Source organism: Bos javanicus, chromosome 20, assembly GCF_032452875.1.
Source record: "Bos javanicus breed banteng chromosome 20, ARS-OSU_banteng_1.0, whole genome shotgun sequence".
Classification (NCBI taxonomy): Eukaryota; Metazoa; Chordata; class Mammalia; order Artiodactyla; family Bovidae; genus Bos; species Bos javanicus.
In genome coordinates, this window is record NC_083887.1 from 53,518,189 (window position 1) to 53,545,287 (window position 27,099).

At 38.6% G+C, this 27,099-nt stretch overlaps 1 protein-coding gene across 5 annotated transcripts in view; it reads left to right on the forward strand.

The window, feature by feature from the left end:
- CDH18 (cadherin 18) overlaps nt 1-27,099 on the forward strand; it is a 590,306-nt gene that overhangs the window by 415,482 nt on the left and 147,725 nt on the right. For all 5 annotated transcript variants that reach the window (XM_061393836.1, XM_061393835.1, XM_061393834.1 and 2 more), the window contains exon 5: nt 21,456-21,623. In XM_061393836.1, the coding sequence (XP_061249820.1) occupies nt 21,456-21,623 (168 nt within the window). The remainder of the gene's footprint in view (nt 1-21,455; nt 21,624-27,099) is intronic.

Genomic DNA, 27,099 nt, shown 5'->3' on the forward strand with positions numbered 1-27,099 from the left:
TCCATATAGTCCAAGCAATGGTTTTTTCAGTAGTCATGTATGGATGTGAGAGTTGAACCATAAAGACAGCTGAGCAATGAAGAATTGATGTTTCTAATTGTGGTGTTGAAGAAGATTCTTGAGAGTCACTTGAACTGAAGGGAGATCAAACTACTCAATAGTAAAGGGAATAAACCCTGTATAATCATTGGAAGAACTGATTCTGAAGCTCCAATAATTTGACCAACTGACGCGTAGAGTCAACTCACTGGAAAAGACTCTGATGCTGGGAAGGATTGAAGGCAAGAGAAAAAGGGGATGACAAAGGACAAGATGGTTGGATAACATCACTGGCTCTATGGGTATGAGTTTGAACAAGCTCCAGGAGATAGTGGAGAACAGGCAAGCCTGTAGTGCTACAGTCCATGGGTGCAGAGTTGGACATGACTGGATGACTGAACAACAGCAAATTGTATATTTGGAAGAGAAAAATTTGGTGCAGTCAACCTGTAAAAAATATGATTAGAAAATGCATTTCTAATTGAAATTACAAACAGAAAAATGCTAAATTCTGCAATTACAGATTTTGCTGATATCTATGCAAACAAAACAAATAAATCACCATTCTAAATTCACTAGGGAAAAAAAAAATTAGAGAACAATTCAGTTTTTTAAAGCTTCTGACTTGCATATTTGGCTTGAAAATATATAAAACCATTTTGAATAAAAAGGAAAAACAGAAATTCTGTCAAAGCAGATGATACCTTTATTTAGCATTTCTACGTGACATGTGCTTTCCTAAATGTTTTCCTGAATTAACTAATGTAATTTCACATTAATAAAGTAAAATATGTAGTATTAGTTTTTTCCATGTGCAGCTGAGGAAATAGACAAAAAAATAAAGTAAATCCTTCAAAACATTTATGTAGAATAAGAGAAATTTTTATTTGTATTGAAATATAATTGACATATTAGTTTTAGGTATACAAGATGCTTCAATATTTGTATGTATTACAAAATGATCATCTCAATAATTCTAACAGCTGTCACTGTACATAGTTGCAATGTTTTTTTTCTTGTGATGAGAACTCTCTCTACTCTCTTAGCAACTTTCAAATATGCCATACAGGATTCAGTTCAGTTCAGTTCAGTCACCCAGTCATGTCTGACTCTTTGTGACCCCATGAACCACAGCACGCCAGGCCTCCCTGTCCATCACCAACTCTCGGAGTCCACCCAAACCCATGTCCATTGAGTCAGTGATGCCACCCACCATCTCATCCTCTGTCGCCCCCTCTCCTCCCACCCTCAAATCTTTCCCAGCATCAAAGTCTTCTCAAATGAGTCAGCTCTCGCATCAGGTGGCCAAAGTATTGGAGTTTCAGCTTCAACATCAGTCCTTCCAATGAACACCCAGGACTGATCTCCTTTAGGATGGACTGGTTGGATCTTTTTTTTTTTTTTTTGCATTTTTTTTTTTTTTTTTTTAACTTTACAATATTGTATTGGTTTTGCCATATATCAACATGAATCCGCCACATGTATACATGTGTTCCCCATCCTGAACCCTCCTCCAGCCTCCCTCCCCGTACTATCCCTCTGGGTCGTCCCAGTGAACCAGGACTGGTTGGATCTTCTTGCAGTCCCAGGGACTCTCAAGAGTCTTCTCCAACACCACAGTTCAAAAGCATCAATTCTTCGGTGCTCAGCTTTCTTTATAGTCCAAGTCTCACATCCATATACAACTACTAGAAAAACCATAGCCTTGACTAGACGGACCTTTGTTGCCAAAGTAAGATTATAAACTATAATTACCATGTTGTACATAGTATCCTCATGACTTATTTATTTTATAACCAAAGTTTTGTACTTTTTGATTCCCTTCACCCATTTTGCCCACCACCTAGCCCTCAACACCCTGTGTCTTATTCTCTGTATCTGAGGATTTTCTTTGGGGAGAGGAATGTTTGTTTATGCTCCACATACGTATATATGAGATTTACTGCTGTTGCTGCTAAGTCGCTTCAGTTGTGTCCAACTCTGTGCGACCCCATAGAAGGCAGCCCACCAGGCTCCCTCATCCCTGGGATTATCCAGGCAAGAACACTGGAGTGAGTCACCATTTCCTTCTCCAATGCATGAAAGTGAAAGTGAAGTCGCTCAGTCGTATCAGACCCTCAGCGACTCCATGGACTGCAGCCCACCAGGCTCCCCCGTCCATGGGATTTTCCAGGCAAGAGTACTGGAGTGGGGTGCCATTGCATTTGCCTTTCTCTGTCTAATTTATCTTGGCAAAACATTTTCAGTATCCATCTATGTTATCACAAATCATAAGGTTTTATTATTTTCTTATGGATGAATAAGAGATATTTTTAAAACAGTCCATTCCAAATATACATTTTAATAATGGTAATAGTATACAGTACCTATTACCTCTCAATGATTTTTAACTGTAGTATTGGATGATAGTTAGCTATATTTCTTCAGTGCTTCAAAAAGACAATATAATCTTCAATTTTTGTGAATAAAATGTGAGTAAGTTTCTTAAGACAGTTCATAAGCCCTTCAAAAAAGCACTGAATACTTTTGTGGTATGTAGTAAAATCCCTTGACCCAGCCTGCTTGAAAATAGCCTCAGAGTTTGAGAAATGGCTGATTCAGTGACCTTGCCAAAGGTTCCACAAAGGATAGATTAAGAAGTAAAAATGTATGTTTTAAATTAAGGGCTCATGTAAACAAATTTCTGTTACAAAGCAATGCAAAAATGGACAGATTGAGGATCAGTTTGCATCTCAAATTACTAAATGGAGTAAAATTGAAAAGAGTTTTATATATATATATATATATATATACACACATATATATTCTGCTACTTCTTCTGAATTGATGTCAAAATATGTCAGAATTCCCCTTAATACACCTTTTCAATTGTCCATATGCATGAAATATCTCAGGCTTTTGACTCACCTCTACTCACATTTGGTGCTGTTTAGTTAATTTCTTTCAGAATTATTTTTGAAAGGGAAATACTGCAAAGTAAGATGTATAAACCCTTGCTTGGTGAGTGCAGGCAGTAACTTTGATAAATGGCACTTGAGGTACTAGGGAGACATTTATAGGTTCTCTGGAACTGTAAGAGTGAACAGCGTTAAAATAAGCAGTGAAAAGTGCTAAATCAACAAAAGTGATATGATTTCTGGGTTTATTTTAATAGAAAAAAGTCTGTAAATAACTAAATCAATGCCTCATTTAGCCTTCCTTCCTCACCATTATTTGCCATATTAATGCTTTTCCTGGTTCAATCCTTGTTCCATAATCCTGTCTGATTATTTTCTTGTTCTCTAATATAACTTATTCTTCAAATTCTAAATAGCTATATGAAGTATTCTCAAATATTTCCAGCAAACCAGACTGTCACATTCAATCTTCCAATATATTACATTAATTAACACAGTATTTGTTCTACTTATTCCATAGGCCACCTGAGAGTTCTCTTTCTTCCTGGTTGTCCTAGTAAGAAACAAAAGGAGAACGTGTCAAATGGCAAGTGCTTCAATTAAAAAAAAAAAAAAAAAAGACTTCAGTAGGAAAATTAGAAAGCAGCCACTCCCAAGCTGTAAGAACCTGGTCCGCCTCACAGAACACAAGCATCCATAACTTCAAAATGAGAGAACACATAGATATGCACAAAACCCAAAACAGTGATTCTGATTAAGCCTGAATGCTACTTTAGGGAATGTAGAAATGACATTAAGAATATAAAGCTTCAATAGGGCAGACTTTCAAATATTTTTTATTAGTTCTAGTTGCCAGATACCTTGTGGGATATAGCTTCACAAATGAAGGACCACATTGATAGCTAATTAATAATGACTGAAGAAGGATGTGGATAGACAATTTAGTGACTAAAAAAAATATTAAATCTACTTCCTCTTTCTTACATTATTTTTTTCCTGTAAATCCTTTTCTTCCCATTTTGGGGCATGTAGCCTACTTTTCTAAGTGTCCTAAAATAATCTTTATATTGTGTAAGAAAAATCCTTCAAATTTTCCTGAGGAAAATTCAGTGTAATCAAGTTGTTATAGTCCTCTCTGATTATAACCTGTTAACATAAAGGAGTAATTCAGGTAATTATGTCCATTCAGTAGTCATTTTATAGATGGAAAAACAGTCATGACATTTTCAGTCAAAATAGTTATTTATTGTTTTATATTCACTAAGGGTTAGATACATTGATTTTATCTCACTTGCCTTTTAAGTAAACTTTCTGTCATGACTGATAAATTTTAAGATTAATACAGGATACAAGGAATAAAGATTCAATAGAAAACAATTTAGGCCATTAATTGTAAGTGGCACTCTCTTCATTATGTTGGGCAAGAGCGAGTTTATATCCATCCATCTCTTTATAAGTATCATTATTATCTTGACTCACCAACCCAGACCTTTCTACAAACGCCATGTGTTCAACTACTCTTTTTCACGTAGACAGCTCTCAAGCACATAAAAGTCAAAATAACCGTGAATTAACTCTCTTCACAGATCTTTGTCTTATACTCCTCATCTTGTAGAGGGCTTCCCCCCGCTGGCCAAGTTCTTAAGCTAAAAGCCTGAGCACTATGTGAATCATTTCCTTTCCCTCCCACCCTACTTTCCATCAATCATCTGGTCCTTACAAATGTACTCCAAAATTCCTTACATATCCTTTTCTTCATTTTGTATCTACTGTTGAGTTTAGATCTCGCTGTCACATTTCACATTATGATGTCCCTGACATTGTACTTGACTTAGCCACAGCATTTGCCACACTGGATCCCTTTCTCTTCCTTGAAATACTTTTTTTCAGGATGCCACACCCTCTTGGTTTTCTCCCTTTCACAATAATCACTGTTTCTGTGTTGCTTCTGCATTTTCTCCTAAACTCACTGGCATGTTGCAATGTTCACTAACTGAGCGTCTTTTATACCCTTATTCTTTTGGCTGATATCATCAGTCTTAATGGCTTTAGATATTATCTTTATGCTGAACACATTACAATGAGAGTCTGAACTAGTGTTCTCTGAACACTGGAATATGAAAGTGAAAGTTGCTCAGTCTTGTCGCAACTCTTTGTGATCCCATGAACTATACAGTCCATGGAATTCTCCAGGCCAGACTACTGGAGTGGGTAGCCATTCCCTTCTCCAGGGTATCTTCCCAACTCAGGTGTTGAACCCAGGTATTCCGCATTGCAGGCAGATTCTTTAGCAGCTAAGCCGCAAGGGAAGCCCCAGAATACTGGAATGGGTATCTGTTCCCTTATCTAGCGGAGAAGGGGTCTTCAGTTCCTGACCCAGGAATCAAACTGGGGTCTCCTGCATTGCAGGTGGATTCTTTACCAAATGAGCTATCAGGGAAGCCCCCTGAATACCAGCTTACTGTATGTCAACCAAACATCTCTGCCTGGGGGACTGAAGATACTTATCACAGAGTTCGTTCAAAACTGCTTTCTGTAACTTCACCCACCTCCCCCAAATAGTTCTTCTCACACTCTTCTATGTCTCAGTGCAAAAACCTTGGATCACACTCCATTTCTTTTTTCTTTAATACAACACATCTATTTCATCAGCAAGCACTGCTTTCCAGACACATCTCCTTGCTTCTGTTTTAAAAAATCTTTATTATCTCTTAACCTATTTCCTTAATTCTACCTAGTCTATTCCCAACACAGCAGCCAAAGCATTATTTTTTTAAGGCCCTGCACACAGCTTCTTGGGCTTCCCTAGTGGCTCAGTTTCGATCCCTGGGTGGGAAAGATCTCCTGGAGTCAGAAGTGGCAACCCACTCCAGTATTCTTGCCTGTAAATCTCTTGGACAGAGGAGCCTAGCAGGCTACAGACCATAGGGTCCAAAAAAAGTCAAACAAAACTTAGTGACTAAACAACAGCAACACAGCTTTGTAGATCCCTGGCCAGGGATTAAACCCAGACCCTCAGCAGTGGGAATATGGAGTTCCGACTTCTAGACCAACAGGGAATTCTTGCAATCATGTTAAAATATGTCAGATCACATCATTCTTTGCTGAAAACCTGCCAATGGCTTCCTGTTGTCACCAAAATAAAAAACTCTACAATAATTTCAGTTCAGTTCGGTTCAGTCACTCAGTCATGTACGACTCTTTGCGACCTCATGAATCGCAGCACGCTAGGCCTCTCTGACCATCACCAACTCCTGGAGTTCACTCAGACTCACGTCCATCGAGTCAGTGATGCCATCCAGCCATCTCATCCTCTGTCGTTCCATTCTCCTCCTGCCCCCAATCCCTCTCAGAATCAGAGTCTTTTCCAATGAGTCAACTCTTCGCATCAGGTGGACAAAGTACTGGAGTTTTAGCTTTAGCATCATTCCTTCCAAAGAAATCCCAGGGCTGATATCCTTCAGAATGGACTGGTTGGATCTCCATGCAGTCCAAGGGACTCTCAAGAGTCTTCTCCAACACCACAGTTCAAAAGCATCAATTCTTCGGCACTCAGCTTTCTTCACAGTCCAACTCTCACATCCATACATGACCACTGGAAAAACCATACCCTTGACTAGAAGGACCTTTGTTGGCAAAGTAATGTCTCAATAACTTACATGCCTGTAAATGTAATGATGTAGGTCTATGATGTCATTCTGATCTTGTCTCCTCTTTTTCTTGTTCTTTTTGCTGTAGAGATATTGCCTTCACAGATTTCACTGAAACAAGCTAGAAAAGCAACCACATTAGGACATTTGTTTGTTCCCTCCAAGAGTCTGTTTCCCCACTCCTGTGGAAGTTCTGTAATCAAATCCCACTGACCTCCAAAGTCAAATTCCCTGGGGATCTCAGTCCATTTGCCAGATCCCCAGGTTGGAGAATCTACTGTGGGTCCTAGAACTTTCCTAACAGTGCAATAACTTATTTGGTATAATTTTTCTGCAGTTTGTGGGTCATCTGCTCAGTGGCTCTATTGTGGGGTTAATGGTGACCTCCTCCAAGAAGGCTAATGACACATGCTGTGTGACGCAGGTCAGCTGTACCCAGAGCCCCTGCCCCTGCAGAAGACCACCGCTGACCCATGCTTCCACAGGAGATACTCAAACACTCAAAGACAGATATGGCTCAGTCTCTGTGGAGATCTCTGAGTCCTAGTGCACACAGGGTTTTATTTGAGCCCAAAATAACTGCAGATAGTGACTTCAGCCATGAAATTAAAAGATGCTTGCTCCTTTTGGAAGAAAAGCTATGACCAACTTAGACGGCATATTAAAAAGCAGAGACATTACTTTGCTGACAAAGGTCCTTCTGGTCAAAGCTATGATTTTTCCAGTAGTCATGTATGGATGTGAGAGTTGGGCTATAAAGAAAGCTGAGCACTGAAGAACTGATGCTTTTGAACGGTGGTGTTGAAGACTCTTGAGAGTCTCTTGGACTGCAAGGAGATCAAACCAGTCCATCCTAAAGGAAATCAGTCCTGAATATTTACTGGAAGGACTGATGCTGAAGCTGAAACTCTAATACTTGGGCCACCTGATGCAAATAACTGACTCATTTGAAAAGACCCTGATGCTGGGAAAGATTGAAGGCAGGAAGAGAAGGGGATGATAGAAGATGAGATGGTTGGATGGCAGCACTGACTTGATGGGCATGAGTTTGAACTAGCTCTGGGAGTTGGTGATGGACAGGGAGGCCTGGTAAGCTGCAGTCCATGGGGTCACAAAGAGTTGGATATGCCTGAGTGACTGAACTGAACTGAGATGAATTATTTTACTTTGTGTCATGGGTCAGTGTATCCCCCACCCCCAATTCATAGGTTGAATTCCTAGCCCCAGGATCTGATAGTGTGACCTTATTTGGAGATAGGGTCTTTGAAGAATAAATCAAGCTAAAATGAATTTTTAGTGGTAAAGAATCCACCTGCCTATATAGGAGATGAAGGATGTGGGTTTGATCCCTGTATTGGGACAATCCCCTGGATTAATAACTGTCAACCTACTCCAGTATTCTTGCCTGGAAGATTTCATGGACAGAGGAACCTGACAGGCTACAGTTTGTGGGGTTGCAAAGAGTAGGATATGTTTGAGCAACTGAGCACCATAGGGTGACCCTTAATACAATATGACTGATTTCTTTATAACAAGGAGAAGTGTATACATGGAGATACTACAGAGGAAAGATGATTTGATAATACAGCGAGAATGTGATGTGGGCATAAAAATAGTTATCTACAAGCCAAAGAGAGAGATCTGGAAGAGATCCATCTCTCACAGCCCTCAGGAGAAGCCAATCCTACCAAAACCTTGATTTCAGACCTTTTATTTTCCAGAACTATGAGACAATAAACTCATTTTAAGCCACCCAGTATGTGGTACTTTATTACAGATAACAGATTTCTTTTATATCCAAAGAAAATAAATGGAATGTCATAACTTGTTTATTTTAGAAACTAATGTTAATTTTATTCTAAAACAAAACTCAACACTATGATGAATTCATGTGGGTTTTGTGGCACTTCATTCATTTAACAAATATTCATTGAGAGCAACTATGGACCAGGGATTGTTTTAGGCAATGAGCATATAGCAATGAAAATACAACAAAGATCTTTGGCTTTGTGAAGGTTTTATTTTAGTGGAAAAGAACAAACAGTTGCCAAAAACTATAAATAAATTTAGATAATGACAATAAGGAAATTCGTGTGATGACAATATGAAACATAAGAGAGAGAGGCAAATGGAGTCTTTGGGAAAGGTAAGAACAGGACACTGTGGTCAATTTGCTGCTGATGAAATGAAAATAAACATTATCTATTGGACCTGGCAATATGAGAACTATTGAAGGGAAGAGAACATGAAAACGTATACTGTTGCTTACAACTTCAGTGGAGGGAAACAAACTACATCACCTGGCATAGACACAGATACACGCCTGCTTTAAAGAAAGACTTTCAATTCAGTATGGGGAATGCCACTCCCAACATCCCCAGTGTGGGGAATCCCACTCCCAACATTCAACTTCTCAAGACCTATGTCAGGTGCTGATGGACATCTTGCTGGAGATGTATAATCTAAATTTAATGGTGTTAGGGGTAAATTTAGAAAGCCAACCATCTTATATTTCCCTGTGAGAAATAAACATGTATGTGTGTTTATTCATATGTATTTATGAATGTATGTATGTATGTATGTGTGTCTGAATATATATGTGTGTGTGTGTGTGTGTGTGCACATATTTATCTGTTTCTGTATATGTGTACTCCAAATTCGAATGTCATTGCAAACTTCCCCAACAAAGAGCTTTCAAAACAACAGTGATTTTGGAAGGAAAGTAGTTGAGCAAAAATCTGACACTTTCTTGATCCATGTGACTCTAACTTGGTTACCTGGTAGCATTCATCGGGCAAGTGGAATCATTCAAAAATGAGTCCACTCATATGCCCAGTGCCTCAATGAGAAGAGCTGTGGAACTGGGCTCAGACACATCCAAAGCACATTCCATCTCAGAGCATCTCTATGTGGTCTCTATCATGGTAATTAGACCACTTACCTGAAAGCTCAGAGCTCATATATACTAACGCAGAAGATTCCAGTCCTCTTAAGTCCAGTGAAGAAATTGATATACTGTCACTTCTACTGTACTATATTGGTCAAAGAAGTCATAGATCAGCCATGGATAATGGCATTGATATTTGATACCCTGCAAAAAGACCATAACCAGCTAATGACCACTTGCATCAAGATAAACTCAGGTTTCTGTTTCTCACTGTTTATTCTTTTGGACAAAATACTGAATCCTCAGCTATTAAAGTAAGATCATTTGGTTACCTATGGTTGAAAGTGAAAGTGTTAGTCACTTAGTTGTGTCCAACTCTTTGCGACCCAATGGACTGTAGCCCACCAGGCTCCTCTGTCCATGGAATTCTCCAGGCAAGAACACTGGAGTGAGTAGCCATTTCCTTCTCCCAGTTGATCATCCCCAAGGATCAAACCCAGTTCTCCTGCATTGCAGGCACATTCTTTACCATGTGAGCCACCAGGGAAGCCTGAATGCATGACAACCAGGTTTCATCCCTGGGTCTAGAAGATCCCCTGGAGAAGGAAATGCCTACCCACCCTGGTATTCTTGCCTGGAGAATCCCATGGTCAGAGGAGCCTGGCAGGCTATAGTCCATGGGGTTGTGAAGAGTCGGACATGACTGAACATTTAACACTTTTATAACCTGTGATTATCTACCATCTTTCTGACCTCTTCTTGATCATTGTAAGAACTTTGCTTCCAGTGCTATTAGAACCTAAACTGTTCAAGAGAAAGTGATTTTTTTCTGATACCACACTATCAAGAAGCAGACATTCTCCCAAAATCAATTTCAGGCTCTTTGGCAGTATATTCCTCAATTTACTTGCAAGGAATCAGAAGCTCAGTAGTGATCATGACAGCAGACTCTGAATTCTAATTCATAGATTAAATACTGACTCTATCATACCTATCTGTCCTTGGGCAAACTTCTTAACGTTTCTGTTCTTGAAATCGCTCTTTGTTTAAAAAAGGGGGATAATATAAATAACTTCCATAGTCAGTCGATGTGAGGATTTAGTGTGAGGATTAGTGATTTAACCTAAAGCATTCCTCATTATGCTCAATAAATACTAAATAACTGTCAATAGTTCTATTATCAGGAACATCATCACCATTGGAATTTCATCCCCCAGATAAGTCTTATTTTGAAGTTTATACTTTATTTTTCTCCCTACCATGCTGTTGCAGTACATTTTTTCTGAATGGAGTCGTTAAGCTGAAAGCCTAAAAATCCATATAATATTTGGTCTTCACAAACGCCCTGGAAAAGCTATGATTATCAGTGTGGTTATTAAATATATTGACTAGAAACACTGGGGCTTCCCATGTAGCATAGTAATAAAGAATCCACCTTTCAATGCAGGAGACAGAAAAGATACAAGTTTGATCCCTCAGTTGGGATGATCCCCTGGAGTAGGAAATGGCAATCCACTCCAATATTCTTGCCTAGAAAATTCCATGGACAGAGGAGCCTGACCAGCTACATTTCATGAGGTTTCAAAGGGTCGAACATGACTGAGCTACTAAGTTCACACACACACACACACACACACACACACACACACAACACAGAAAGATGGGTCTCTTGAAATTGTAGATTACATTGAAACACTAGAAATAGATATAAGCCATAAGCAAATGCAAAAACAATAAAAAGAGAGAGAGAAAGAAACATGGAAATAAAATAAAACCTTCTAAGTCAGAAGCACATTTGACAATGTATAAACACAACCACCTTCTCTTTGAATCTGTTTGATCTGTGCCCCCAAATCCATAGAGAAGGTAATACTTATTTTTATAATTCTGTTCCTCTCTCCACCTCCTCCTCTCCTCTCCTCCTCCCTGTCTCTCTCTTTCTCTGTCCACCACCCCAGACCCCTCCCAATATCACAAGCCTCTCCTAAGAGCCCACAAGGTCCGAGGACTTCATTACTTGAACTAATAGCACGGTGGCACTCTGTCAGGAAGCCCTTGGTTACATTTTGGCTTCTGCTGATTTCTCATCTGGAGAGCGTTACTTAAACTTTGAGCTTTCTCTCCCATGAAGAACATGTGGGAAAATAATACACCTGAAGAGAGTGCCTGAGTCACAGTTCATACTTAAAATGTATAAATTCACCATTCTTTTCTCCTCACCAGAAATAAAATGCTTCATCATCAATTTTGAGGGTAGGAAGAAAAAACTTGTAGAAGAGGAAAAATTGAATCTTCCTCTTAAAACATATAAATGTCTACATTCCTGAATTTATGATGATTAATTCGATGAGTCATAGCTTGAAGCTAAATATGTTTATTTTTAATTCTGAGATGCCAGTGTTTCATACAATATAAATTTTCTTTAAAAATAAAATGCATCATATAATGAAAACATAAATAAAATTATGAAGTTTAATTAGTTATTAAACTAGTTTAGAGTTTGAAATGTGTCAAATGTAGCTGTAGATATAACCATGTATCTGCCGAACCACAGCCTCTGACAACTGACTGGTAGTAATGTTTAGTCAGTGATGACTTTCCATAGGGGTGGCAGCAGAGCTCTTCAAACTTTCAGTCACTTGAGGAAGAAACCATAGAAATATTCAGAGTATTAATGAGTACCTAAATCTCTACTATTTCCCACAGTACTTTTCCAATGCAGCCAATCTTGGCAATGGATCCATGTACATTCTGTATCTGCCCCTTTGTTGATGACAGATCCCCTTTCCAAGGGTTCCTTGCTTCTCCATTCTTCTTTCTATATCCTACAAACGTGTTGTTGTCTCATGAAGTACTCCTTTGTCATGCTCATGCATATGGATAACTACGGCCTTCAAAGTCTGGGTTTTGCCTATTCGTTTAACAAAATCTATTTGTAGTATTGGCGCTTCCCTGATGGCTCATATGGTAAAGAATCTGTCTACAATGCAGGAGACCTAAGTTCAATCCCTGGGTTGGGAAGATCCTCTGGAGAAGGGAATGACTACCCGCTCCAGTATTCTTGCCTGGAGAATTTAATGGACAGAGGTGCCTGGCTGGCTATAGTCCATGAGATCTGAAAAAGTCAGACACGACTGAGTGACTAACACTTAACTTTCCATACTTTCATATTTATTCCCCTGTCAGTAAAGACTCTAATCATGACCTTCTAAAATCATAAGCCCTATTGTTAATGTCCCAGTACTCCACATTTTAAATAGAGCAGAGACACATTCAATATACATTGGGTTGGTGGTGAATGAAAAAAACAGATTTCTGAAACTGTGGTGATGATTTAATGTCTCAGTGTTTTTGATTTCAATGTAGATGGGAATTTATGAAAGTCACATTATCTTTACAAAATCAGTAGGAAAAATTCATAATGTGTAGTTAAATAGAAGTACCATATAATATACTAAATGTTGAAACAAATAGCACTTCGTTAGCTAACATAAAAAATCTCCCAGGTACCTAGATCATCATTTTCAGGCAGTTGGAAGGATAAATTATTACTGCAAGATGTTAAATATCATTGTGTAGGAACTGGTTAATGAAACTTTTAAATATATATAAACCTCTTAATGTTTTCCTAATTGTTTTAAATGATCAGGTACTCCAATGAAATATGAGCACTTGGAGGCCAGATATCATATGTCCTCAACTGCAGGTGAATATCTCAGATTAGACCATTCATGGGAACCACAGAAGAGGTTTGTCACAAATACTGATGATGGGCCCACTTCCCTAAATTTTCATTCAGTAGGTCTAGAATGGTGTCCTTGAAGTTGCATTATAATTGTAACTTCACATAATTTTGTTTTTAAGTAACCCTTATGCCCCATTTGGCTTCTGATCCAATCACTTCATGGGAAATAGATGGGGAAACAGTGGAAACAGTGACTGATTTTATTTTGAGGGGATCCAAAATCAATGCAGATGGTGACTGCAGCCATGAAATTAAAAGATGCTTACTCCTTGGAAGGAAAGTTAGGACCAACCTAGATAGCATGCTAAAAAGCAGAGACATTGCTTTACAAACAAAAGTCCGTCTAGTCAAGGCTATGGTTTTTCCAGTGGTCATGTATGGATGTGAGAGTTGGACTGTGAAGAAAGCTGAGCACAGAAGAATTGACACTTTTGAACTGTGGTGTTGGAGAAGACTCTTCAGAGTCCCTTGGACTGCAAGGAGATACAATCAGTCCATTCTAAAGGAGATCAGTCCTGGGTATTCTTTGGAAGGACTGATGTTAAACCTGAAACTCCAGTACTTTGGCCACCTCTTGCGAAATGTTGACTCATTGGAAAAGACCCTGATGCTGGGAGGGATTGAGGGCAGGAGGACAAGGGGACAACAGAGGATGACATGGCTGGATGGCATCACTGACTCAATGGACATGAGTCTGAGTGAACTCCAGGAGTTGGTGATGGACAGGGAGGCCTGGCGTGCTGCAATTCATGGGGTCACAAAGAGTCTGACATGACTGAGTGACTGAACTGTGCCCCATTAGAAAAACAGTAGGACTCCAGCACATTTTGGGGCTTCCCAGGAAGTACAGTGGGAAAGAATTTCCACCTGTCAATGTGGGAGATGTGAGTTTGATCCTTGAGTCAGGAAGATACCCTGGAGTAGGAAGTGGCAATCGAGTCTAGTATTCTTGCCTGGAAAATTCCATGGACAAAGTCCATTGGGTCACTAAAAGTCAGACATGGCTGAACACACTCTTATACAGGCCCATATCTTGTAATAGAAAGTGAAGTCGCTCAGTCGTGTCCATCTCTTTGCAACACATGGACTGTAGCCTGCACTAGGCTTCTCTGTCCATGGAATTCTCCAGGCAAGAATACTGGAGTGGGTTGCCATTTCCTTCTCCAGGGGATCTTCCCAACCCAGGGATCGAGCCTGGGCCTCGAGCATTGCAGGCAGACGCTTTACTGTCTGAGCCACCAGGGAAGCCCTGATATCTTGTAATAGGCGTTACATAATTATATGAGAGTTCAAATGAATGAATGAACAATTGAAAAAATTAAGAAAGAAAATAAGCAACTGAGCCCAAATGAATATATGTAGTTAAGATATGGAAGAAAATTTACCAGCTCTTCTTATAAATCCACATATGCACTTGAAAATGTTTTTAACAATTTGAATGTCATGCCTGTTTATTTGTTCCACCCTTTTAGAGATTTTATTTTTCAGTCTTCTGTGGTATTACCTAATAAACTTGATTTGTATATTTCCATCTTAAATTCTTTTTAGTGGCTAAAATACAAGAAACCATTTTGGAGGATCTATTGCTCTATATGAATATCACCAGTCAAGGAAAAAAACACATGGTGATCTAGTGAGTCAGGTTCAGTGAGTAATGTTTATAACTGCAGATGAGTTCCAATGTTATGAGCTTGTATTCAGCAAAGAGTCATTCCCAGTTACAAGCCCCTACATATCAAGGTGATTGGGAAGCCGTAGTCAGAAGGTAATTTGCAGGCAGTGGGGCACATGTGATCGTTTACCAGGAAAGAAGAAACAAAACAAAATGATACAAAAGTAATCACTTTCTGTTGATTCAACACAGCATCACAGGCAAATAAAAGGCAACAATTTCTGTTAAAAATTTTGAAATAAACATTGCTAGTGAAGCAAGTCAGACAAACATTCAGAATATGCTAGTAGTAGTTACCTAGCATATATTGAAAAGTGGAACGGTTCCTTTGTCCTTATGCAAACACCGCACTAATTTAAGGTGATTAATTTAGCTACTCTGCATTGTTTTCTTTACAAATTTACCAAATAAAAAGGCCAGGTGATGTCTTTATTATTAGGTTTATTTGAAAGAAAAAAATAAGTTAAAATACAATTACTGGATCCATGGATACGTGATAGAAAAGCCAAACAAAAAACCAAAATATCAGTTATTATTTGGCCTATACAAATATATTTTATCCTAGTCTTGTATAGGAGTTTAGGCTTCATAGTTTTGAAAAATGTTTATTATAATTGAATATTATTGGTTGTTTTCATGTGTGTGATTCCACATGTATTTTGATATGACAAGATGGTGATAAAAAATGAAGAAATGTATGAAAACAATGGCAGAATTTCATCCTTCTAATTGTGACTTTTCATACTTTTGACCTACTTACGCTGGACTCACCTATAGTTGTTGTTAATGTCAGGGGAGGTCATTCAGAGGACATGAATGCCAGTTGACTAACAAGCTGAAACCACGTAATCAGAGGCTCCTCACCCACTTCTCTGCCCTTGGAATAATTTTTCTGCTAACATTTCCCAGAGTGGGAGCTATGTCCAAGGACACAGTCTTTAGAGAGAAAGGTTTCAGGATATAAGGTTGATACATAAAAGTCAACCTCTTTCCTATTTATGAGCAATAAAGAAGTAGACTTTGATTTAAAAATACAATGCCATTTAGGTTAGCTTCCCCTAAAAAGAGATACTTGGGGGTAAATTTAATGATAAAAGGTATGAAATCTATATGAGGAAAACTATAAAAGTCTCAATAAAGAAACAAATAAGAAGTAAATAAATGGAGATATATGTTACGTGCAAGGATAGGCAAGACTCAATGTTATCATGATGTTAATTCTGCTTAATGTTATCAGTACATTCAGTGGGATACCAGTCAAATCCCAGATATTTTTTTATAGGTATTGACAAACCTATTTTACAGTTTTTAGGTGAAAGCTAGAAAAGAACATTGCAACCCACTCCAGTGTTCTTTCCTGTAAAATTCCAAGGACAGAGGAGCCTGGTGGGCTACAGTTCATGGGGCTGTAAAGAGTGAGACATTACTAAGCACATACAACAGTTTTAGAAACAAAGGAACTATCAAGCCATGGATAGACATGGAAGATCCTTAAATGCCCATTACTAATTGAAGACGTCAATTTGAAAAGATCGCAAACTGTAGGGCTCCAATTATATGACATTTTGGAAAAAGCAAAATTAAGAACACAGTAAAATGATCAGTGATTGTCAAAGGCTGAGGAGAGGGAGGGAATGAATATGTGGAAAAGAGAGGATTTTTAGGGCAGTTAAAGTATTCTATGTTATACTGTAATGAATACATGTCATTATACATGGATCCAAACCCATAGAATATGCAACACCAAGCGGGATCTCTAATGTAAATTATATACTTTGGGTGATCAGTTCAGTTCAGTTGCTCAGTCGTGTCCGACTCTTTGCAACCCCATGAATTGCAGCACGCCCCTGTCCATCACCAACTCTCAGAGTTCACTCAAACTCATGTCCATTGAGTGGGTGATGCCATCCAGCCATCTCATCCTCTGCCATCCCCTTCTCCTCCTGCTCCCAATCCCTCCCAGCATCAGAGTCTTTTCCAATGAGTCAACTCTTCGCATGAGGTGGCCAAAGTACTGAAGTTTCAGGTTGAGCATCAGTCCTTCCAAACAACACCCAGGACTGATCTCCTTTAGAATGGACTGATTGGATCTCCTTGCAGTCCAAGGGACTTTCAAGAGTCTTCTCCAGCACCACAGTTCAAAAGCATCAATTCTTCTGTGCTCAGCTTTCTTCACAGTCGAACTCTCACACCCATACATGACCACTGGAAAAACCATAGCCTTGACTAGACAGACCTTTGTTAGCAAAGTGATGTCTCTGCTTTTCAATATGCTATCTAGGTTGGTCATAACTTTCCTTCCAAGGAGTAAGCATCTTTTAATTTCATGGCTGCAATCACCATCTGCAGTGATTTTGGAGCCCCCAAAATAAAGTCAGCCACTGTTTCCACTGTGTCCCCATCTATTTCTCATGAAGTGATGGGACCAGGTGCCATGGTGATAATGATGTGCTAATAATGTATGTTTATCAATTGTAACAAATGAATTATTTTAGTACACAATGTGGCTAGTTGGGGAGGTGGTGTACAGTCTGGAGAAAAAAGGTACATGACAACTATATTTTCTTAATTTTACTGTGGACCTAAAACTACTCTGAAAAAAATTCTACTGAAAAGGAAAAAACTAAAGTAACTGTGCACCAGCTACGTTCTAGACTATCCCACTCAGGCACATCAGGGCTATATGTTGGAATCATATTTTGTATAAGGGGATCATGAGGCAATGGCAATTTGCTTAGTAACCTGTGTACCCTCAGGCAAGGTCATAGCTAAGAACATGCAAATAAGCCATTCTCAGGAGAATTGAATGTTTAAATGATTCCTTAGACAATCATTTCTGAGAAATATGTGTCAATTCTAGATATGCTCTTTTCTTTCCATAAGCAAATTTCTTTGATAAATTTCTTCCTGTTTCATGTCACAGTGACACTATTATAAAAGAAGGGATATAATGAAATTATTAAAGTCTGTGCTATAAAACAGGGTTTGTGTTAATTCTTCTTCTCTGATCCTTTTAAATGAATGACATTCAGATTGCATAAAATATCTGTCATTCACTTTGGTGATAGATGGGAGGGAGTTTCAAGAGGGAGGTGACGTGTATACACCTATGGCTGACTCATGTTTATGTTTGACAGAACAAAACAAAATTCTGTAAAGCAATTATCCTTCAATCAAAAAATAAATATTTTAAAAAAGATTTTATTTTCATATTTGTATATTCTACAAATATTACTGTAATGATTTCATTGTAAAAGATTCTGGATAGTAATCTCATACTTCTACATATCAGAGGTAAGTCCCTTTTTTTTTCAGAATGGTATCGTTTTTTTTTTTTAATATTAGAAAGTATAAATTTCTTTCATTTAATGTTTTCATAAACTCTTAACTTGTTCCCCTCTGCATCAGTTTTCTGCAACTTTTTTCTTATATAATTATTATATGGGAAAAAAACATTGTTCTTTTTAATAAGAATGCTTGAGGCTTTTTCATATGCATGGTTTAGATGAATCATTTATTATCATATTATTATAATTCATTTTGATATGAATAATTTTCATTCCTGTTTAGCTTCAGGAAAGTTCTCCTAAACTTCCTCCATTATATGTCCACAAGTATTAAAAGTTGGAATTCTATTTTCCTGGGGCCTGTGGCTCTTACTCAAAGTCATTACATGTGCAATCATGTCAGTAAAGAAAAAAAAACATAGTGGTTAAGTGTCTTATACTCTGGAACTCTCTTGCTTTTTCAATGATCCAGTGGATGTTGGCAATTTTATCTCTGGCTCCTCTGCCTTTTCTAAAACCAGCTTGAACATCTGGAAGTTCACATTTCATGTATTGTTGAAGCCTGGGTTGAAGAATTTTAAGCATTACTTTACTAGTGTGTGAGATGAGTGCAATTGTGCAGCAGTTTGAGAATTCTTAGGCATTGTCTTTCTTTGGAATTGAAATGAAAACTGAACTTTTCCAGTCCTGTGACCACTACTGCATTTTCCAAATTTGCTGGCATATTGAGTGCAGCACTTTCACAGCATCATCTGTTAGGATTTGAAATAGCTCAGCTCCAATTCCATCACCTCCACTAGTTTTGTTCACAGTGGTGCTTTCTAAGGCCCACTTGACTTCACATTCCAGGATGTCTGGCTCTAGGTGAGTAATCACAACATCGTGATTATCTGGGTCGTGAAGATCTTTTGAGTATAGTTCTTCTGTATATTCTTGCCTCTTCATTGGATCATCAAAAAAAACACAAGAGTTCCAGAGAAAAAGATCTATTTCTGCTTTATTGACTATGCCAAAGCCTTTGATGGTAAGGATCACAATAAACTGTGGAAAATTCTTCGAGAGATGGAATACCAGACCACCTGACCTGCCTCTTGAGAAATCTGTATGCAGGTCAGGAAGCAACAGTTAGAACTGGATGTAGAACAACAGACTGGTTCCAAATAGGAAAAGGAATACGTCAAGGCTGTATATTGTCACCCTGCCTATTTATATGCAGAGTACATCATGAGAAATGCTGGGCTGGAAGAAGCACAAGCTGGAATCAAGAATTCTGGGAGAAATATCAGTGACCTCAGATATGCAGATGACACCACCCTTATGGCAGAAAGCAAAGAAGAACTAAAGAGCCTTTTGATGAGAGTGAAAGAGGAGAGTGAAAAAGTTGGCTTAAAGCTCAACATTCAGAAAACTAAGATCATGGCATCTGGTCACATCACTTCATGGCAATAGATAGGGAAACAATGGAAACAGTGAGAGACTTTATTTTGGGGGGCTACAAAATCACTGCAGATGTTGACTGCAGCAATGAAATTAAAAGACACTTACTCCTTGGAAGAAAAGTTATGACCAACCTAGACAACATTTTAAAAAGCAGAGACATTACTTTGCCAACAGTCCCATCTAGCCAAAGCTATGGTTTTCCCGGTAGTCGTGTATGGACATGAGAGGTGGACTATAAAGAAAGCTGAATGCTGAATAATTGATGCTTTTGAACTTGATATTGGAGAAGACTCTTGAGAGTCCCTTGGACTGCAAGGAGATCCAAGCAGTCCATCCTAAAGGAAATCCATCCTGAATATTCATTAGAAGGACTGATCCTGAAGCTGAAACTCCAATCCTTTGGCTACCTGATGCAAAAGACTGACTCACAGGAAAGACCCTGATGCTGAGAAAGATGGAAGGCGGGAGGAGAAGGGAATGATAGAGGATGAGATGGTTGGATGTCATCACCAACTCAGTGGACATGAGTTTGAGTAAATTAAAGGAGCTGGTGATGGACAGGGAGGCCTGGCATGCTACAGACCATGGGGTTGCAAAGAGTCTGACTCGACTGAGTGACTGAACTGGAGACATATTTGGTAGTTCTTATATAAACGTTGACCCATTGCAAAATTTGTGTCAGTTTTAAATGTAAGAGTCTATTGACAGAGCTATGTGTGTGTGTGTGTTTGTCTGTGTGTGTGTGTGCATCTGTGTGTGGTGTGTTTACCTGCATATAATTACATATGACATATAGCATTTGTATCTATTGAATGTCACTGCAAGACAAAGCATATTACATGTCACTGCAAGACAAATAATGTGACTTTACATATAATTTTTTGAACAGTCTCATCGCTTTCTTTATTTTGCTCATGTACTTAGATCTAGGTTTTATTATAGTTGTTATTTCCTGACAAAAAGTAGTCAGTTTCCTAGTCTTGATAAATGTTAAAGTACTACCTGCCTATAATCTTTTTCAAGTGTCTACACTCTGCCAGTGTTTTCATCATCAAAATTTGACAACCCTGTCAGCAAACTATGTAAATTGTTGTGTAAAGAGAAAAATTAACCTCTGCTCAAATCATCTGAACGACACTTAGGATGAGCACAAGTCATGAAATATTCAGGTCACCAGCAGAAGGAAAGAGCAGGGACTGCAGGTCTGCCTCTTACAGGCCTGTCACCCCAAGGAGCGCCAAGAGATGGGATACCTTCATTTGTCCCTTATTATCTATAGATTCCCTTGGAATCTATGGTTGTAAACAAATATTTCCATGAGACAGTTTTAATAACATGGGCAGGTACTGTTTGTCTCTAAAGCCCAACTTTCTCCTAAAAGCATTTCATTTAAAACTACTTTTCTTAAATGGTGCAGATGAACCTATTTGTAGAGCAGGAATAGAGGTGCAGACATAGAAAATGGACTCGTGGGGACTGAGAGGGAGGATTATTGAGAGACTAACATTAACATATATATGCTACCATATGTAAAATAGCTAGCTAGTGGGAAGCTGCTGTATAACTCAGAAAGCCCATCTAGTACTCTGTGATTAACCAAATGGGTGGAATTGGGGGCAGGGAAGGGAGGCTCAAGAGGGAGGGGATAAATGTATACATATGGCAAATTCATGACGTTGAGTAGCACAAACTAATACAACATTGCTGAGCAATTATATTCCAATAAAAACATTAAAAGACCTACTTTTCTTAAAATGAAAATAAAGAGAGATATATAGCTATATTGCTTTTCATTTAATGTATAATCCATGCTATTCTGTTTAAAACATGTATTACAGGAGTTATTAGAACTGCCTTACATAATATGGACAGAGAAGCCAGAGAACATTACTCAGTGGTCATTCAAGCCAAAGACATGGCTGGCCAAGTTGGAGGGCTTTCAGGATCCACCACAGTCAACATCACCCTGACAGATGTCAATGACAACCCCCCAAGGTTTCCTCAGAGTAAGTACATGTTTCTTTTGATCTGCACTTATCACTATTCATTTCTGTAAGACAAACTGAAATACAGCTAAGCCTTGAACAATATGGACTTGAGATGCAAGAGTCCACATATTCATTTTTCTCAGTAGCAAGTACTATAGGACTACATGACCAGATCAGTGGTTGGGTGTATCTGCAGATACTGAGGAACCTGGATACAGAGGGCTGACTATAAGTTATATGTATGGACAGTGTAGAGGTTGGATGCTCCTAACTCCCACATTGTTCAAGGTCAACTGTACTTGGACATATAATGTCATGTGACTATTCTCTTAAATGGAAAGATCGTGTTTGTACAGTCTTCCTTTTATACACAAGACTAAGGAAATCACCCCATCTGTTGTCTCCTGAACTTGGTAGATAGGTGTCACTGTGTTTAAGATATCCATTTCAATTGACATCACAGTTAAATACTAAAAATGAGATACTAGTACTAAGAATTGATGCTTTGTATTTGCTGAAGTATTTATGTATTAGAGCGACTGAACTAAACTGAACTGAAGGAATTCCTGGAGGTATCCAGAATAAACATTTTGATATGGACATTCTACTCTTGTAAAACTATTGAATATGTACTCTTTGTGGGATGATTTTTTTTTTAATTCTTCCTATTAGGAATGAATGCTCTTCACATACACACAGAAGCACACCATCCAATGGCAAGGTATCACAAACATAATAAACTACAATCTCAGAGTAGAATATGAACCTTCTGAGTGGAGAGCCCATCAGGTGATTCAAGGAGAGAGTATCAGTTCTGTGAGTTCAGAATGAAATACTGTTTATGACACCTTCAGAAAGGGAAGGAAACATATTTGAGTATTTCTAACGTGGCCGAAGAATTGAAACTTTTGAACTGTGGTGTTGAAGAAGACTCTTGAGAGTCCCTTGGACTCCAAGGAGATCCAACCAGTCCATTCTGAAGGAGATCAGCCCTGGATTTCTTTGGAAGGAATGATGCTAAAGCTGAAACTCCAGTACTTTGGCCACCTCATGCGAAGAGTTGACTCACTGGAAAAGACTCTGATGCTGGGAGGGATTGAGGGCAGGAGGGGAAGGGGACGACAGAGGATGAGATGGCTGGATGGCATTACTGACTCAATGGATGTGAGTCTGAGTGAACTCCAGCAGTTGGTGATGGACAGGGAGGCCTGACGTGCTGCAATTCATGGGGTCGCAAAGAGTCGGACAGGACTGAGCAACTGAACTGAACTGACTGATGGATGATTCACTTTACTGTAAAGCAGAAAATAACATAATATTTCAAAGCAACTCTACTCCAATAATTTTTTTAAAAAGACCTGCTAGGTTCGTCTTTGAAAAAACAGCTTAGCAAATATCATCAAAAAGTTACAGAGAAGTAGCTGCTGCAGTGATTTTTAGAAAAATTTGCAGAGGCATATTTGAAATAAAAACAAGTAATGGACAATTTTGATGGTTATTGGTAAATAATGAGTTTTAAGGACAACAGAAATTTCAGAGGTAAAATATTTTGCCTGTTTGTATTTATAGTCCAAGGAATACATTTCAACTTCAATAAATCTGGGGTGAGGAAGAAAATAAACTCTGTAACAAAGTAGACATTGTGGCAAGTCAACAATGCTCTCCACGTGTCAGTGTGAAAGGCTTACCCAGCCTTATCTCCCAGTATTGCTCTCAGTACTCAATGGAATACTGCCTGTTCTGAAAACACAGCAAGAATATGCATATCCTTAAATCAGTCTAGAATTTTTCACTCACATTCCTTTGTTTGTAATAGTCATTCAGTTGTGTCCAACTCTTTGTGACCCCATGAACTATAGTCCTCCAGGCTCCTCTGTCCATGGAATTTTCTAGGCAAGAATACTGGATTGGGTTGTCATTCTCTTCTCCAGGGGATCTTCCTAAACAGAGATCAAAGCTGGGTCTCCTGTATTGAAGGCATTTACCATCTGAGCCACCAGGACTACCACATTCCTTTGTTTAAAAGCCCTCCTAAAAGTTTCTCTGAACTCCATCACAGAATTAGCAGTTAATTAACCCTTGGTTTCTGTAACATGGCACTTTCCAATGTGCTTTTATGCTATATTTATCTCCATAGGTGCAAATCTCCCCTACACTGTGGGTCCCTCTAAGTAAGAATGATGCTTGATTTGTCTTTGTAGCATTAAGTGTTTAGATTGGTGCCTAGCTCTGGATAAATGGTTACAAAATGAATGAGTAAATGAGTTTAATTTAAATACTCTGTAAAAATATTATTATTAAAAGACTATGGATAAAGACAGGCAAGTTGAATTCATGGTTAGGCAAAGTTCCTTTAAAATATCAATTCTAAGGACAAGATTATGTGACTTGGTTCTTTCAAGTGGCTTTTGCTCTATGAAGAAAACATATTTGAAAGAAAATTATGTCATAGATAAGTACATATTATTAAACTATGAAGTATAATTAAATTCCCAGTCATTTTACAAAATTGCAGTGTATTTTTGTATTCATTTAACCCCTTATTCCACACAATATGCATATACACATGTTTCATTATGAGACTAGTGTAATCGGATGGTGACTGTAGCTGTGAAATTAAAAGATGCTTGCTCCTTGGAAGAAAAGCTATGACAAACTTAGACAGTATATTAAAAAGCAGAGACATCACTTTACTGACAAAGGTCCATATTGTCAACGATTTGGTTTTCCAGTAGTCATGTACGAATGTGAAAGTGGGACCATAAAGAAGCCTGAGTGCTGAAGAACTGATGCTTTTGAACTGTGGTGCTGGAGAGGACTCTTGAGAATCCCTTGGACTGCAAGTAGCTCAAACAGGTCAATCCTAAAGGAAATTAACCTTGAATATTCATTATAAAGACTGATGCTGAAACTCCAAAAATTTGGCCACCTATATGTGAAGAGCCAACTCATTGGAAAAGACCCTGATGCTGGGAAAGATTGAAGGCCGGAGGAGAAGGATGAGGATGAGATTGTTGGATGGCATCATCAATTCAATGCACATGAGTTGATCAGACTCTGGGAGATAGTGAAGGACAGGGGAGCCAGGTATACTGCAGTCAACAGGGTGGCAAAGTGTTGGACTAAACAACAACAAAACCCTTTTATAGAGTAAGGAGTTCATTGGTTGATTTAGTCACTAAGTCATCCCCGACTCTTTTGTGACCCCATGGACTGTAGCGTGCCTCGTTCCTCTGCCCATTGGATTTCCCAGGCAAAATTACTGGAGTGAGTTTCATTTCCTTCTCCGGAGGATCTTCCTGATCCAGGGATCAAACTCTCATCTCCAGGCAGAATCTTTCCTACTGAGCCACCAGAGACTAAAGTTCAAAGATTTTTTTTTTTAAGAGGTAATGAATGATAATGCTGAATTAAGCTGAATATAAACGTTATTATAATTACAACACCAACCTCATTTTCAACCTATGTTATTTAAGTAGATTCTATCACCACTATTTTTAAGATGTATATTAATATTATAACCCTTATTATAATAGAGTGAAAAATTTATGCAGGGGGCTTAATAAACTGATTTTAACCTGACAAGTCCATTAAAACTTATTTTAGAAATCACTAGAAAATCAGAAACTGGTGATGAATAAAGAAAAATGTATCCCTAACTTTACTCTGATCTATGATTGTTGCTGAAGCATCAGTTCATAGTGAAACAATTGTTTAACTTGAAAAAGGATAAATGAATACTCTTTGAGTGAACTCATTACATTAATCACTAAAGGGATCTATATATCTTCAGTCTCCCCAGAATGACTGACAACTGTCAATCCTGCCCCATGGTGATATGCTCTTAGTGTGTTGAAACAAAGGCAGTACACACCCAGAACTTCACACTCCGATTTGTTTAAAAGATATTTTATTTTGCACCCATACTGCTCTAAGCACATTGTTGCTCTCAGAATGATTTGGTGTCACCACAATAAGAGTAGCTTGCAGTATTCTTTAATTATCCCCAAAGCATTATAACTCATCAAATGAAAAAAAAAAAAAATGACAAACTATACCTTGGGAAACTTTGCAAATTGCTTGAAGAAAAAACAATCATATATATTATTAAGACTTGCATACATAAAGCACCATGAAATGCACAAATCTAAACACAGTTCAAATCCTATAAAGTTCTTATTTCAGTTCAGTTCAGTTCAGGTGCGCAGTCATGTCCAACTCTTTGCAACTTCTTGAACTGCAGCATGCCAGGCCTCCCTGTCCAACACCAGCTCGCAGAGTTCATTCAAACTCACGTCCATCTAGTGGGTGATGCCATCCAGCCATCTCATCCTCTGTCATCCCCTTTTCCTCCTGCCCCCCAATCCCTTCCAGCATCAGAGTCTTTTCCAAAGAGTCAATTCTTTGCATGAGGTGGCCAAAGTACTGGAGTTTCAGCTTTAGCATCATTCCTTCCAAAGAAATCCCAGGGCTGATCTCCTTTAGAAAGGACTGGTTGGATCTCCTTGCAGTCCAAGGGACTCTCAAGAGTCTTCTCCAACACCACAGTTCAAAAGCATCAATTCTTCTGCATTCAGCTTTCTTCACAGTCCAACTCTCTCATCCATACATGACCACTGGAAAAACTATAGCCTTGACTAGACGGATCATTGGTGGCAAAGTAATGTCTCTGCATTTTAATATGCTTTCTAGGTTGGTCGTAACTTTCCTTCCAAGGAGTAAGTGTCTTTTAATTTCATGGCTGCAGTCACCATCTGCAGTGATTTTGGAGCCCCCAAAAATAAAGTCTGACCCTGTTTCCACTGTTTCCCCATATATTTCCCATGAAGTGATGGGACCAGATGCCATGATCTTCATTTTCTGAATGTTGAGCTTAAAGCCAACTTTTTCATTCTCCTCTTTCACATTCATCAAGAGGCTTTTTATTTCCTCTTCACTTTCTGCCATAGGGAGGTGTCATCTGCATATCTGAGGTTATTGATATTTCTCCTGGCAATCTTGATTCCAGCTTTTGCTTCTTCCAGCCCAGTGTTTCTCATGAAACATATACTGCATATAAGTTAAATAAGCAGGGTGACAATATACAGCCTTGATGTACTCCTTTTCCTATTTGGAACCAGTCTGTTGTTCCATGTCCAGTTCTAACTGTTGCTTCCTGACCTGCATATAGGTTTCTCAAGAAGGAGGTCAGGTGGTCTGGTATTCCCATCTCTTTCAGAATTTTCCACAGTTGATTGTGATCCACACAGTCAAAGGCTTTGGCATAGTCAATAAAGCAGAAATAGATGTTTTTCTGGAACTCTCTTGCTTTTTCCATGATCCAGCGGATGTTGGCAATTTGATCTCTGGTTCCTCTGCCTTTTCTAAAACCAGCTTGAACATCTGGAAGTTCACCGTTCACATATTGCTGAAGCCTGTCTTGGAGAATTTTGAGCATTACTTTGCTAGCATGTGAGATGAGTGCAAATTGTGCCTTTGTTTGAACATTCTTTGG